The sequence below is a fragment of the Daucus carota genome, chromosome 4 (genome assembly GCF_001625215.2).
Source record: "Daucus carota subsp. sativus chromosome 4, DH1 v3.0, whole genome shotgun sequence".
NCBI lineage: Eukaryota > Viridiplantae > Streptophyta > Magnoliopsida > Apiales > Apiaceae > Daucus > Daucus carota.
This window is the reverse complement of record NC_030384.2, coordinates 33,598,154-33,611,625: the sequence shown is the minus strand read 5'-3', so window position 1 is coordinate 33,611,625 and position 13,472 is coordinate 33,598,154. Positions and strand designations below refer to the sequence as shown.

At 37.8% G+C, this 13,472-nt stretch overlaps 2 protein-coding genes across 2 annotated transcripts; one reads left to right on the top strand and one right to left on the bottom strand.

Moving 5' to 3' along the window:
- Positions 1 to 644: 644 nt before the first annotated feature.
- On the top strand, positions 645 to 9,824 carry LOC108217812 (eukaryotic translation initiation factor 3 subunit A). Its single transcript, XM_017390700.2, has 14 exons — positions 645 to 724; positions 1,213 to 1,289; positions 1,556 to 2,037; positions 3,106 to 3,321; positions 3,436 to 3,804; positions 3,892 to 3,921; positions 5,577 to 5,804; positions 5,893 to 6,054; positions 6,532 to 6,753; positions 6,847 to 7,053; positions 7,171 to 7,377; positions 7,832 to 7,912; positions 8,302 to 8,503; positions 9,177 to 9,824. The coding sequence occupies exons 2-14, from the start codon at positions 1,244 to 1,246 to the stop codon at positions 9,572 to 9,574; spliced, it is 2,850 nt and encodes a 949-aa protein (XP_017246189.1). The 5' UTR covers positions 645 to 724; positions 1,213 to 1,243; the 3' UTR covers positions 9,575 to 9,824.
- Positions 9,825 to 9,918: 94 nt separating this feature from the next.
- LOC108216791 (cation/H(+) antiporter 20) lies at positions 9,919 to 12,906 on the bottom strand. The gene is made up of 3 exons (XM_017389628.2): positions 12,561 to 12,906; positions 10,511 to 12,448; positions 9,919 to 10,421 (listed from the first exon to the last, which is right to left on the bottom strand). The coding sequence occupies exons 1-3, from the start codon at positions 12,738 to 12,740 to the stop codon at positions 10,083 to 10,085; spliced, it is 2,457 nt and encodes an 818-aa protein (XP_017245117.1). The 5' UTR covers positions 12,741 to 12,906; the 3' UTR covers positions 9,919 to 10,082.
- Positions 12,907 to 13,472: the final 566 nt, after the last annotated feature.

Below are 13,472 nucleotides of genomic sequence, written 5' to 3'. Positions count from 1 at the left end.
TTTTGTAGGAATTAAATTAATTTAAACATTTTTTCTTGTTTATAAAAATATTTATTTATTTAAAAAAGTCGGTTTTAGTACCAAATGTCCAAATATATCATCAATAACTTTTTTAGTTTGTAATTTATCTTTTGAAAATCCATACCAAATTTTAAAAAACAGGAAAACATGAATTTAACAAAATCCGTGCATATAAAGTATGAACAAAATAACTTAGCAACACAAAAGTATGCATAAAATCAAAAGCTCGTATTCGTTCCGTATCACTCATTTATATATTTTTTACACTTTTGGACATGATGTGCTTGAATGTTTCTATAAAATATAATTTAACTTACTTTTTATTTAATTTTTCTGAATAAAAATTTAAAATAAATTTTTATTTATAAAAATTAAAATTAAATTATTAAATTACATTCAGAAACATTTAAGTGGGTGCTATTTCTGCGTATAAACGGACGAGACTGAGCGAGCAGTAGTAATTTATTATTTTAGTGGGGTTTCATATTCGCCCCTGCCTTTCGTTTGTTTTATTTATTTATATCGCATCGCATAGAGTACGTGTTGCAATACACCGTACCACTAAAACGGGGAAATCAAAATAAAAAGTGCAGGGTTAAAAGAGAAAAAAGAAATTACTTAATAGTTCAGTGTTTTAGCAGCATCCTATTCCGATTCGCCGTTGGATTTCTGCACCAACCGCTCGTTTCTTCGCCTCTGATCGGTATGACTCACGCCACCGTTTCATTTGTCGATCATCATGTCATTCATCGAATCGTATATCTATTTCTATGCGTGGATTCATTTCTCGAAATTTGTTTATTTATTTCCGCTAAATTCAGTTCAAAAATTTACATGCTCCGGATTTATGTTCAAAAAGAAATTTACATTATTAATATGCAGAAATCCGACATGGCGACGTCTTGATTGTGATGATATTCAGTTAGGAATATTGTACAGGTTAATTCACTAGTTACGTGATAGATAGGTGAGCAGTGTAATTTAAAAACGCGATGGTTTGAGATTTATATCTGATCTGTTGGTTAATTAAAATGATTTAATCGAATCTTTGTTTTTTTTGTTTAAGTATCAAATTATGACCTATCTCGAGGAAATTGGCATAAGTTGCATGCACTTGTTGTGCTTAGTGATGTGCTGATAGTTAACTGAGTGTGAATGCGGTCTTATATGGTTGTGTTGTTGTATTGACAGGCGAGAGAAGTGATTCAAGAGTTTGGTCGAGATGGCTACATTTGCCAAACCTGAGAATGCTTTGAAACGAGCTGAAGGTAGGTTACACGATTTATGCCATACTAGTATAATTTGATACCGCCTTCTGAAATTTGCCTATGTATTGTGATAGTACATCGAATACTTTTTGTGCAACATATAGAGAGGAAAGTTTCTGGACCTTAATGATTCAGTCTTGTCAAGGGCGTATATAAGACTGTTTTTAATATTTAACATGTAGATAAAGTTGATATTAAGAGATTAACTCGTTACCAAGTGACTTGTCTCTTATTTATTGGCTATTTCCTTTAACGCATTGACGCAGAGCTAATTAATGTTGGACAAAAGCAAGAGGCCCTGCAAGCACTTCATGGTCTAATTACTTCAAAGAGGTACCGAGCATGGCAAAAGACTCTTGAGAGAATTATGTTTAAGTATGTGGAGCTATGTGTTGACATGAGAAGGGGAAGGTTTGCTAAGGATGGTCTAATACAATATCGTATTGTTTGCCAACAAGTCAATATTAATTCCCTGGAGGAGGTGATCAAACATTTCATGCATTTGGCCACCGAGAGAGCTGAATTAGCACGCAGTAAAGCACAGGCTTTAGAGGAAGCTCTGGATGTTGATGACTTGGAAGCGGATAATCGGCCTGAAGATTTAATGATTAGTTATGTTAGCGGGGAGAAATGGAAAGACAGATCTGACCGTGAGATGGTTACTCCTTGGTTTAAGTTCCTGTGGGAGACATACAGAACGGTATTGGAAATATTAAGAAACAACTCAAAGTTGGAGGCTTTATATGCAGTAAGTAATTATATCATTTCCTTTCTAGAATAAGCCTCCTTGTACAAATCCAGTATTTTAAAATCACGTTTTTATTTTCTTCCCGTCCATCTCACCAGGTTCACCATCACGTCACATTTTATATTTTCTTAATTTTATTTAGCTGGATCTTGTCAAATATAGTATGATCAGGGATTCATCTGGTATAAGTGCAGTGCATTATGTAACAAAGGCAGTCCATAATGCTCCAATTATATTAAAATTGTTCGATCTCCCTTATATGAAGGCAAAAAAGCCGTCTTCTCTCTAACTCTTTAGGTTAAAAATTATTCGATCTCCCGAAGGCAATAAAGCCGTCTTCACATTAAATCTATAGGTTATGCAAAACTTGCAATTTATTCTCTTGTAGTTGCTGCTGAATTCTATCTCAGCTCAGGTATTCTGTACAAAAAAGACTTTACAGTATGTTTTAGCGTTCCTCCCCAGGATCTGTTTTTCCTTGATTATTATTTCTAAGTCATGACTATTCCAGATTCATTAAAGTCCAATATCAGGTATTCTTTTGCCAAGATAGCCAAATGCTATTCTTTTGCGTCTGTTTTAGTCTTTATATATTTCACTTTGTTTTTTGTCATTCTATTTATCATTACACTTTCAATCTTGAAGACTTACTTTGAAAGCCCTCCATACGAAGACTATGAAAGACCTCATTACTAAATAAACATGAAAAATATCTCTTTATTCACTTCTGTAAGATTACAGTAGATAATCCAAGGACTCTTAGCAAAAAGCTTTTACTGAGTAAAAAGCTAACTACCAGAATCACTAGTATTAACAAAAATATTGCACCAATTTCCATAAACTGTTCTTGGAGAATCATAGTTAGAAGCGATCTACAATGCTTGAACTCTCTAATCTATTACATGTCAGAAAACCAGGCCTAAGGTAGGCATACTCCTTGCAATGGAATAGTGTTATAACAGTTTAGTAGATGTTATTCTGTAGGATTAAGAGTTTTTTTATGATTAGATTATTTAATGATATATGGCTGTGCCCAACTTTTGCTAAGCTTCAGCTTTATATCCGTAGATGACAGCTCACCGGGCCTTTCAGTTCTGTAAGCAATACAAGAGGACGACAGAATTTCGAAGGTTGTGTGAAATTATTAGGAACCATCTGGCCAACCTTAACAAATATAGAGACCAACGAGATCGGCCTGATCTGTCTGCTCCAGAAAGTTTGCAGCTGTATCTTGACACAAGATTTGAACAGCTGAAGGTTGCCACTGAACTTGCACTCTGGCAGGTTTGTACAACTCAGCTTACAATATTTTACCTCAAATGGATTTTTCATAGTAATGATGCCTTTCTGTTCTCCCAATGGACATGCTGATGAATATTCTTTTTGTGTTTTATGCAGGAAGCATTTCGCTCAGTCGAGGATATTCACGCATTGATGTGCATGGTCAAGAAAACTCCAAAGGCATCCTTATTAGTTATTTACTATGCCAAGTTAACAGAAATATTTTGGATCTCATCCAGCCATCTATATCACGCATATGCCTGGCTCAAGCTTTTTTCACTTCAGAAAAGTTTTAATAAAAACTTAAGCCAGAAGGACCTGCAGTTAATTGCTTCGTCAGTTGTTCTGGCTGCACTTTCAGTATCACCTTATGATTGCTCATATGGTGCATCTCACTTGGAGCTTGAAAACGAGAAAGAGAGAAGGTTGCGTGTGGCTAATCTTATTGGGTTCAATGTTGAGCCTAAACCTGAAAGCAGAGAAATGGTAAGTAAATTTTCAGTGGTTATTGATTTTATGAAGCTTCTTAATATGATCTTTCTATCACTGACTATAATCAATAATTCTCTTCAGCTTTCAAGGTCATCTCTTCTTTTGGAACTGGTAAGATTTATCATATTTTTTGCTCATATTTCATTTAGCTCAAAAACATCAGAAGAAAAAATGTGAATCATATCAATTATATCTTTTGTATATCTTGTTATTCTTCCTCTTTTCCTTTCCTCTACCTCATTGACTAGAATTTTATCTTATCTATGTTTGAGGCTGCTGGATTTCTCTATGTTACTTGCTCCTTCAATACATCTAGGTGATTCATTCGACCAGTGATGTATAGAATTCACACTAATGCCTTGCCTTCATAAAATCTGCTGCTACACCTGACCGCATGCTCCTTTTAACTAAAATTATTAGTTGCTAAATCCCAAATTAAATGATACCGAACCAAGGATTTGTGTTCCTATATTTAACGTTGCATGCGTCCTCAGTAAATTGCCAGCAGTTTCACAAATCACAAATGCAGAGCATGGCAGCTCTCTTTTCTTCTCTTGGGCATCTCAAATATTTCTGTGCATCAGCAAATTCAGCATGGTTGTTCCGTCGGAAAGTCGAGCCGAGGTGACCGGGGTGCCCGGCAAGTCGAGTCGAGACTAGTGGACATGATATAAAATCCAAAAATAATAGATGTTATAACAAAAGTAAATATAACAAATACAAATTAGAAAGATGACCTCCTCTCCATTGGACAACAGAAGAGTATCTGTTATCATTTCAGAAATTGACCTCTTTTTCGTACTTTAACCTGAAATTCCAATCTGCAGCGCCTTGTTTTGATTTTTGTTTAACGCGCAGCGGAACTATTGCACTTAGGTCTACATCCTTATACCTAATTGTTTTGGAGATAATTTAGGTTTATGAACGTTAATGATGTTCATGTCAAAAATGGGAAAATGGGAGTAGAAGATTATTCTATTTTCATTGCTATTAGGAATTTTCCGTATGGACGCCAAGAAATCTAGAAAATCTTATAAACACAGATGTTATAACACATGAAAGCAAGAAAATAGTAAATAATAAATTGTTCACTTACTTTTACTTCCTGGATAAAGTAAATCGTAGCCTACATATTTCTTTCAGTCATATTTGGTTTATTCAAAATTTATTACTATTTGGATAAAATGCATGTAAGTAAGTGAAAAATTAGTAGCAACTTCAAGAACTATATAAGTGGTACTGCAGTGCAACTGCTGGTCTGCAGCCACTGCTGTGCAGTCTTGCAGCCACTGCAGTGTAGTGTGCTTGTGGTCTGTGGAGTAACATTGTTAATGTGGTTGACAATTGAATAATTTTAAGTGAATTTTGAATAATTGATATGACAATCTTTTTGTTTGTACAATAGTAAATTAGAATTGGATTACATTATTTCTTCTCTGCCTTTTCAAGTCTTCTTTCAATATTCTTGTATTCTTTATCTTTGTAGGTTTAAGAAGGGGAAAAGGTTTGTTAGAAGCTAGAACACACACACACACACACACACACACACACATATATATTTATAAGTAATCAAGTGTGTGTGTGTGTGTATTATATATATATATTTATATATATATATATATATTATTTTTTAATTTTATACTATGTCGACTAGTCTCGACTCGACTTGCCGGGCACCCCGGTCGACTCGCCTTACTGACGTAACAACAATGCTGAAATTAAATGTCGATACTAATATAGTAATATGTGTTATATCGTGGTTGTAGGTGGCCAAAGGTGTAATGGCATGTGTGACGACAGAAGTAAAAGATATATATCATTTACTCGAGCATGCATTCCATCCATTAGATCTTGCAGCCCAAGTCCAGCCCCTGCTGACAAAAATCTCGAAGCTCGGAGGTAAGCTTTCTTCAGCTTCTTCTGTCCCAGAAGTGCAGCTGTCTCAATATGTCCCTTCGCTTGAAAAGCTCGCCACTCTGAGACTGCTGCAGCAGGTGTAAATTTCTGCACTTTGTATTATCTACCTTTGTGTTTATTCTAAATTTTGATGAGAAGACATCACATGTTTTCTTTCAACACTAGGTATCTCAAGTGTATCAAACAATGAAGATTGAAACTCTATCTGGGATGATCCCATTTTCTGAATTTGCTCTTGTGGAAAAGATAGCCGTCGATGCAGTTAAAAGCAATTTTATTTCCATCAGGATTGACCATATGAAAGGTGCTGTTTTCTTTGGTAGTCAGGTAAACTTTCATTGCAACTATAAACAACCTCCCCCCCCTTACCAAATTTGAAAGCTTGTGCCGCCAATATGCTTCTTATACTATCATGTCCTCACTTATAATACAGCATTACCTCTTAAAAGGTGCCTGTTGGGTGTAGATCTTGTTCTGTAGAGTGGCAAAAGATTCGAACTACTTATACAGTGGGAACCGTTTAATTAGACAATCTTGTTATAGTCAAAACAAATATATTTGCAAAGAACTTTGTTTTACTACTAGAGAAGATATTCATTATTTTGAGAAGAAACTTACATAAATTTCCTCATGAGATGTGATTTTCCAACTTGAAAATGAGAAACTACTACTTTGTCCATTAAAAGCTTTGCTTTCCAACATATTTTGGCTATAGATATAGTTCGCTTTTTGGAAAACGTATGATCTCTACTTTAAGACTGACTATCTATATTGTCTTTCACATGTATATATATATTTTTTCAGGGTCTTGAATCAGAGGGCTTACGGAACCATTTGAGCAGTTTTGCGGAATCTATGAGTAAGATCAGGAACCTAATTTATTCTCCGCTGAAAAAAGTATCACAACTTGGGGAAACATTGTCGAGTTTACCAGATGTGGTAGAAAAGGAACACAAGAGACTTCTTGCCCGTAAGTCTATAATTGAAAAACGTAAAGAAGAACAAGAGCGCCACCTTCTAGAGATGGTATTCTCTTGCTTACAACTTGTCATGGAATTGTATGTTCTTGAAAGGTCTTATAATTATACGAATAGTAAGTCTGCTTGATGCCTGATACAGGAGAGAGAGGAGGAGTCAAGGCGACTAAAATTGCAGAAAATAACTGAAGAGGCTGAACAGAGAAGGCTTGCTTCTGAATATGAGAGGAGGAAGAACCAAAGGATTCTTAGGGAAATAGAAGAGAGGGAACTTGAAGAGGCTAAAGCCTTGCTTCAGGAAGCTGAGAAACGAAGTAAAAAAAAGGGGAAGAAACCAATCATAGATGGAGTGAGCATTATGTGTTTTTACTTGTGCCCACACTCACAAATGCTTGCGCACAAATGCTTGCACACAAACATACACATAGTTGTGTTGAATTTTACTGACTTCAGTTATCGCATTTAGGAAAAAATAACAAAGCAGACCTTAATGGAGTTGGCTTTAAGTGAGCAACTGAGAGAGAGGCAAGAAATGGAGAAGAAACTGCAAAAGCTTGCCAAAACTATGGACTATTTGGAGAGAGCAAAAAGAGAAGAAGCTGCTCCTCTCATTGAAATTGCATTTCAACGGAGATTAGTAGATGAGAAAGATATCCATGAACGTGAACAACAGGCAAGCATTGAATAGGTTTTTGAATATATTTATATCCTAGACTGTTTTTACCACAAAAAATGTCATCTAAACTAATTCATTGTTTCTATAATTCAACATTAACAGAGAAGTGTGCCAAGTGATATCTTTTAATTAGTTTACATTGTTAATTTATGCATCAACCAAAATTAATTATTTTCACATCAATTTGAGTTTGAGGACTGATACAATTTGATTGGTTTATAAATTTTATTTTATAAGTATATAAATTTTATAGACCTATTTTTTTTTTTGTGTGGTGGTAGGAATAGGTCTTTATGTTTATACTCACATGGACTGTATAACCTTGCTTTTGTTATCTTGCCTCTTCTGTTGAAGCTGAAGACATGACTAGCTAATAGTTATTTTTCTTTTTCTTGATGTATTATTTGTCCATGCTATACATTTACTAAACATGTTGCTCCTTTCATTACAGAGAGAGATTGAACTAAGCCGGCTGCGCCATACAGGAGATCTTGAGGAGAAGAGGAGGCTATCTGAGAAGCTGGGGAATAAGGTTAGTGTCTCGTGAGTTGATTTTATATGTAGAAAGAGAGGTGCAGTACCAACTACAGAATCACATTTCTTTTCATTGGTTAATACATTTAAAGTATTCAATATAAAATTTTTTTTGCTGCTATAGTCGGTTTTGATTGATCTCCTTGCTTTTAGCATGGAGCCTAATCTTTTTCCATATGGAGTTGATATTTACTCTTTAAGATAAGTGGTGACCTATTGCTATAGTTCTTACGCATATACACTATGAATCCGAACATCTCTTAAATTCACTTTTCTGATCCTTTAATATAATTTTACTCTTAAGCAAGCAATCTTATTGGAATAATAACCATCATGCCCGTATTACTATGATTAAAAGCTCCAACTTCGTCAATTATATGACTGCAGAAAATTTTTCAAGAAAGAGTTGTGAATCGCCGTGAAGCCGAGTTTAACAAATTAAAAAAGGAGAGGCTGGAGCAAATTAGCCAAATCATCCGGTCAAGAAAATCGGAGAGAGAGACTAGAAGAAAGATGATATATTATCTGAAACTGGAGGAGGATAGGATGAAAAAGTTGCGTGAAGAAGAGGAAGCCCGCCAACGTGAAGGTAAATGTGCTTGTTCATGAAAGACATACGAGCAGATAAACTTCTTCTCTTCCTCTTTCTCCGAGTTTGCATTTATCTCTGCTTTCTCGATCTGTGCTTTGATAGATCATTACCGTCTGTATGCCTTGCAACTAGAGTATATTATGCTGAAGTATGCTCTATTAAAATTCTAAATTACAGACACATGCACACGCATTCACAGTGTGCATATAAAAATATTACTTTTTTGCTAAATGTTATTCTTATATTGCTACAAATTTCCCCTTTTACAGTTTTACTAGGAGACCTAATGTCTAGATGAATACTATACTAGAATGTAGATGGTAATCTCAGAACTCTGTTCTTATTCTGTTAAACTGAATCCTCTAAACTGATATTTCTCCCTCATCTTACTTAATGAGGTGGCAGCTATTATTTGGACTATATATCTATATTTCTTATTATATGAGTGGCGTGTTACGTGTAACTATGTAATACATATGTAAGTGGTTTATTTGACATTTCGCTCACTTAAATTTTTACTCACCAAGGTACAGTTACAGTATTGCCTTTATAAAACTAATTGTCTGCTTATTTTTTAATTGTCACGTGTCAATGTATTTAAAGTGAATAAACCAAAATCTGATATTGATGATGTGTTTTATGTCTATGATCTGGGATTTCATCGTTGCAGAGGCTGAGAGACGGAAAGAGGAGGAAGCTAAACGCAAGGCCAAACTGGATGAAATTGCTGCGAAACAGAGGCAGCGTGAGCTTGAACTGGAAGAGAAAGAAAAACGGTGGAAAGAAGAAGTCTTGCAGATGAGACCCACCATCGTGCCTGCAAACTCAGCCCATTCAGACCAGCCTCGAACATTGGACTCTGCACCATCCCAAGGTGGGAAATATATTCCCAAACACAGAAGAGCTCAGGCTGAAAGTGCTCCTCCTCCTCAGGATCAACGCAGGGGTGGTGGCAACAGGATGGATGACAGACCTGACAAGTGGCGTGAAGACAGGAGACCGGTGTCTGGCATGGTCGGTGGGCCCAGGTCTTCATTCTTGTCCTCCAGGTCCCGGGGTGAACGCTGAGGCTGCATGCATGTGTAGTTTTGCTCCCAAGTAAACAAGTTTTTGCATGAAATATTGGTGCTGGTTCTGTGGTTATCTGACCCTTCAAAATTTTTAAATAAGTAAAGCTCCCTTTATTTTAAATGCTAAATCTGATATACACGTTTCATTTGTTTGACACCTGCAATTCATGGTCTTATTGTCACAAACAAAATCTTTGTCAATTTTCATACATTCGGTTTCAAATTATTTGTTGTTTTTAGTCTTTCCAGTTGAGAGATTAAAATCATATTCTTCTTTGCAAAGTAGAACCTGCTTCAGATCATACTACTATATCCTCATGTAATTAATGAAGCAGAGTAATATATAAATTTCGAATTTACTACGTCTTCTTTTTAAAAGACAAACATTATAAATGATTGTAATTTATTACAAAACTATATAATGTTGTGTTTTCTATTTTTGTGAACTTGTGTGCATCACAAATTCACAATTATTTTGAGTCACTGTTTATCTAAAAGTAGATGAGTTAAACCTCCTGACTTATCACAATCTTTGACACTGGAGTTTCCTCTACATGAGCTACATCATGTTGCTGGATCACCACCACTGAAGACAGAATACCTTTGCCAGAGGAGGCCAACACATCCCCAATAGGGCCAAGTTCCGGGTGCTCGGCCTGCCTGTCTGCAACTTCTGCAACCATATTCGAGGGGCATCTTCCTTTGCCGATCACTATAAGCTCGTACTCACCACTCCGTCCGATTCCCACCACGCTCTCCACAATGTTGTTAGCAGTTTTCTCCTTATAGTCTACCATACCCTCCCATCTCTGTCGGAAACCTGTCATTGCTTCGTCGTCTAGCTCCTGCATTCGTAATATTAACTTAACAAGAATTCTTGATAGAGTATAGCAAATTAGTCAAAAGTGGGAATCAAAGAGTACGGTTTGATCACCTTCTCCCTCTCAGGATTCACTTCTGCTGTTGTGAAAGTATAGCTGTTATCTCTGGATTTGGTTGATGATGGCTTCAACACAACAACTGCGTTCGCTGCTGCTGCCCCTTCTTTCGCGAGGAACCTTATGACAGTGACTTTAACCGCAGGATGCTCAGCCATTCTGCCACTCAGTTGTAAAGCCTCCCTGTCATCCGGTCCACCAAAGAAAATCAGACAAACTCTCTGCGCCACGGTGGCTGTAGGTCCTGGTGTCTGCTGAGATCCCCCGAGTCCTCGGTCCACCAGCACAGCCACCGAACAGGGGGCATTCTTGAGAACCCTCTGATTCACGGCTCTCCATCCGTGACCAACTTTCTCCACCTCATCTTCGTTTATTTTTCTCCACTGTTTGTGAAAAGGCAACAGGATCATGGGCACTCTCTTCCTTTCCGCCACGTGACAGATATCCTCGTGCATTGTCGACAAAGCTGATATAGCAGTCGTGGTCCGAACACTGACATGTCCAAGCTGGCCATAGGCCTGAAACCCGACAGCAACCCGATCGTGCATCCCACCCTGTCCAAACCGATTTAGAAAGGGAAATCCATTCTTACGGAACCTCTGAACCATCATTATCGAAGATGACCTCTCCGTCAATTCCACAAGGTGCATAATATAAAGCTTGAGCTGAGACTTCTTGGTGGAACGAGTCGTCTCGATGAGATTTATGAGCGAGGGTATGTTCCCAGGACCATGAACACACGCCAGAACCCGAAGCTCGTCCTTAGCACTGTCTGGTATAGACTCTAAACGCCGGTGAGTGGAGACGCCACGAGCAGGTTTATAAATAGCCATCACCGTTGGAGTTGTAATGAAAGTAGTAAAAAGTGCCATAAGTACTAATATAGCAAACACTTCATCATTCAGAACCTTCTTCTCTTTGCCGATGTTAAGAACAATAAGCTCCACAAGTCCTTTAGTATTCATTAGAAAGCCTAATGTAAGCGATTCCCTGGCCGAAATGCTGCACATCATTGCCACAGCGAACGTGCCTATTATTTTCCCGGCACAGGCTGTTGAAATAATCAGCACCAACAATCCCCAAGCCTCGGCTCCTCGGATCTTGGACACATCGGTTTTTAGGCCACTTGATGCAAAATACAACGGAAGCAACAAGCCTGATATAAAATCTTCAATCCTTTCTATCAATCTTTGGGCAAATTCTCCTTTAGGGATTGTTAAGCCGAAGACAAAGCCTCCGAATATCGAATGAATCCCTATAAAATCTGTCATAAAACCTGACACCAGAACTCCAGCCAGAGTCAAGCATATATAGGCCTCGTCGACGATGTCACTCTCGGGTGAGCACCTCGTCGCGACCCATTTCATTGCAGGCCTAATGACAAGCATCATAAAGGCCACGAATGCGACCCCGGACAGAAGCACCCACACTGAAATGAGGGGGCTCTTTTGAGGCCCGCCAGGGGTTCCGCTCCCTGCTAAGGCCACAGCTAGGGCCAGCAGGATCCAGGCCACGACGTCGTTGAAGGCGGCTGCAGCCATCGCGGTTTCGCCTACTCGGGTAGTCAGCAGCTTGAGCTCGGCTAGGATTCGGGCTAGGACAGGAAACGCGGTGATTGACAGAGCCACGCCCATGAAAACAATGTACTGAGCGACTCCGACTTTGTCGGCGCCTTCTATTGTTTTGCGGAGAAGGAAGGCCACGCCTATGCCGAGGGTGAAGGGGAGGGAGATTCCTGCAGCGGCAATGAAAATGGCTCGTTTGCCGCTGCGACGGATCGAGCTTAGATCAAGCTCGAGGCCTACTAGGAAGAGGAAAAATAGTAAGCCAATACTGGCCACTGACTCGAGAATTGGAGTGCTCCATTTTGGAAACAGCCTGTGCATGTAGTCTTGCTGCCTCCCCAGAGCTGATGGTCCTAGTATTATTCCTCCCTGTTTATAAGTCATGTACATTTAATTTATGCAATAATAAATAGTTATATTTGCGTGACAGTGGCGTAACCAGAATTCTGAAACAACGAAGCTAAAAAAGATAATAACTTACAACAATCTCTGCAATGACTTTGGGTTGGCGAAGAGGTTTGAGAAGGAACGCGAGGAAGCGGCTAACGACGAGGATGAGAGTGGTTTGAACTATCAACAGCGGAAATGCGAAATCCAGAGGATTATCGCCTTGCCATACTCCGTTGGAGGAGGTCTTTATTGATGTTATATTCACCCCCATAGTTGAGAATATATTTATGTGATGAACTATAACGATAATATCTGTTCAAGCTCGATCCTTTTAGTAACAAGAGTACTGCAAAGTTCTAAGACAAAATGATTCTAATATATTTATAGAGAGAACTCGATGTTTCTGTAGTGTGCAGCCAAATCTTAGGAACTCAACTCTAGAGGGGAGAAGTTTGTTAGGCTATGCTGAACGGTATTTATAAGCAACGTAATTACGTGCCACAGCCTCGTATCTCATTATATATATTTTTATTTACTAGTTTTATTTTATGAGCCGCTTAGATGATTCTGCAATCTCAACTATATTGTTTTGATGCTGAAGTTTACCCTTGTTTTTCTTCATACATTTGGACGTATTTTAAAAGTATTTTTCATTCGTGAACTACGAAAAAAATGAAGTGTGCTTCAAAAGAGTACGACTGGATGTAGAATTGAAGTGGGAATCCTTTCTTAAGAAGAAAGTTAGAAACTAAGACCGAAATCAATTATTCAGAGGTAGAAACAGAAGTTTCTGTAGTAGTTTTAACCTTTTGAGCAAGATAGTGTACATGAAAACTAACATTTCAGCCTTTGAACTTTATGATTCACAGAATCACAGGACGCTTGCAGGCATTGTATCTTTCGGTCTGTATCACCCCATACGTATCTATTTCCAGACAAGATATGGTACAAATTATAGACGAGTTCCGACTTCCGAATGCATTATATAAAATGACGATACAAA

Coding starts and splice junctions, on each gene's coding strand:
- LOC108217812 (XM_017390700.2), top strand. CDS start 1,244: ATGGCTACATTTGCCAAACCTGAGAATGCTTTGAAACGAGCTGAAG. Junction 3,322..3,435: donor CTGAACTTGCACTCTGGCAG/GTTTGTACAACT, acceptor TGTTTTATGCAG/GAAGCATTTCGCTCAGTCGA. Junction 7,913..8,301: donor CTGAGAAGCTGGGGAATAAG/GTTAGTGTCTCG, acceptor ATATGACTGCAG/AAAATTTTTCAAGAAAGAGT.
- LOC108216791 (XM_017389628.2), bottom strand. CDS start 12,740: ATGGGGGTGAATATAACATCAATAAAGACCTCCTCCAACGGAGTATGG. Junction 12,449..12,560: donor AAGTCATTGCAGAGATTGTT/GTAAGTTATTAT, acceptor ACTTATAAACAG/GGAGGAATAATACTAGGACC. Junction 10,422..10,510: donor TGAATCCTGAGAGGGAGAAG/GTGATCAAACCG, acceptor TTACGAATGCAG/GAGCTAGACGACGAAGCAAT.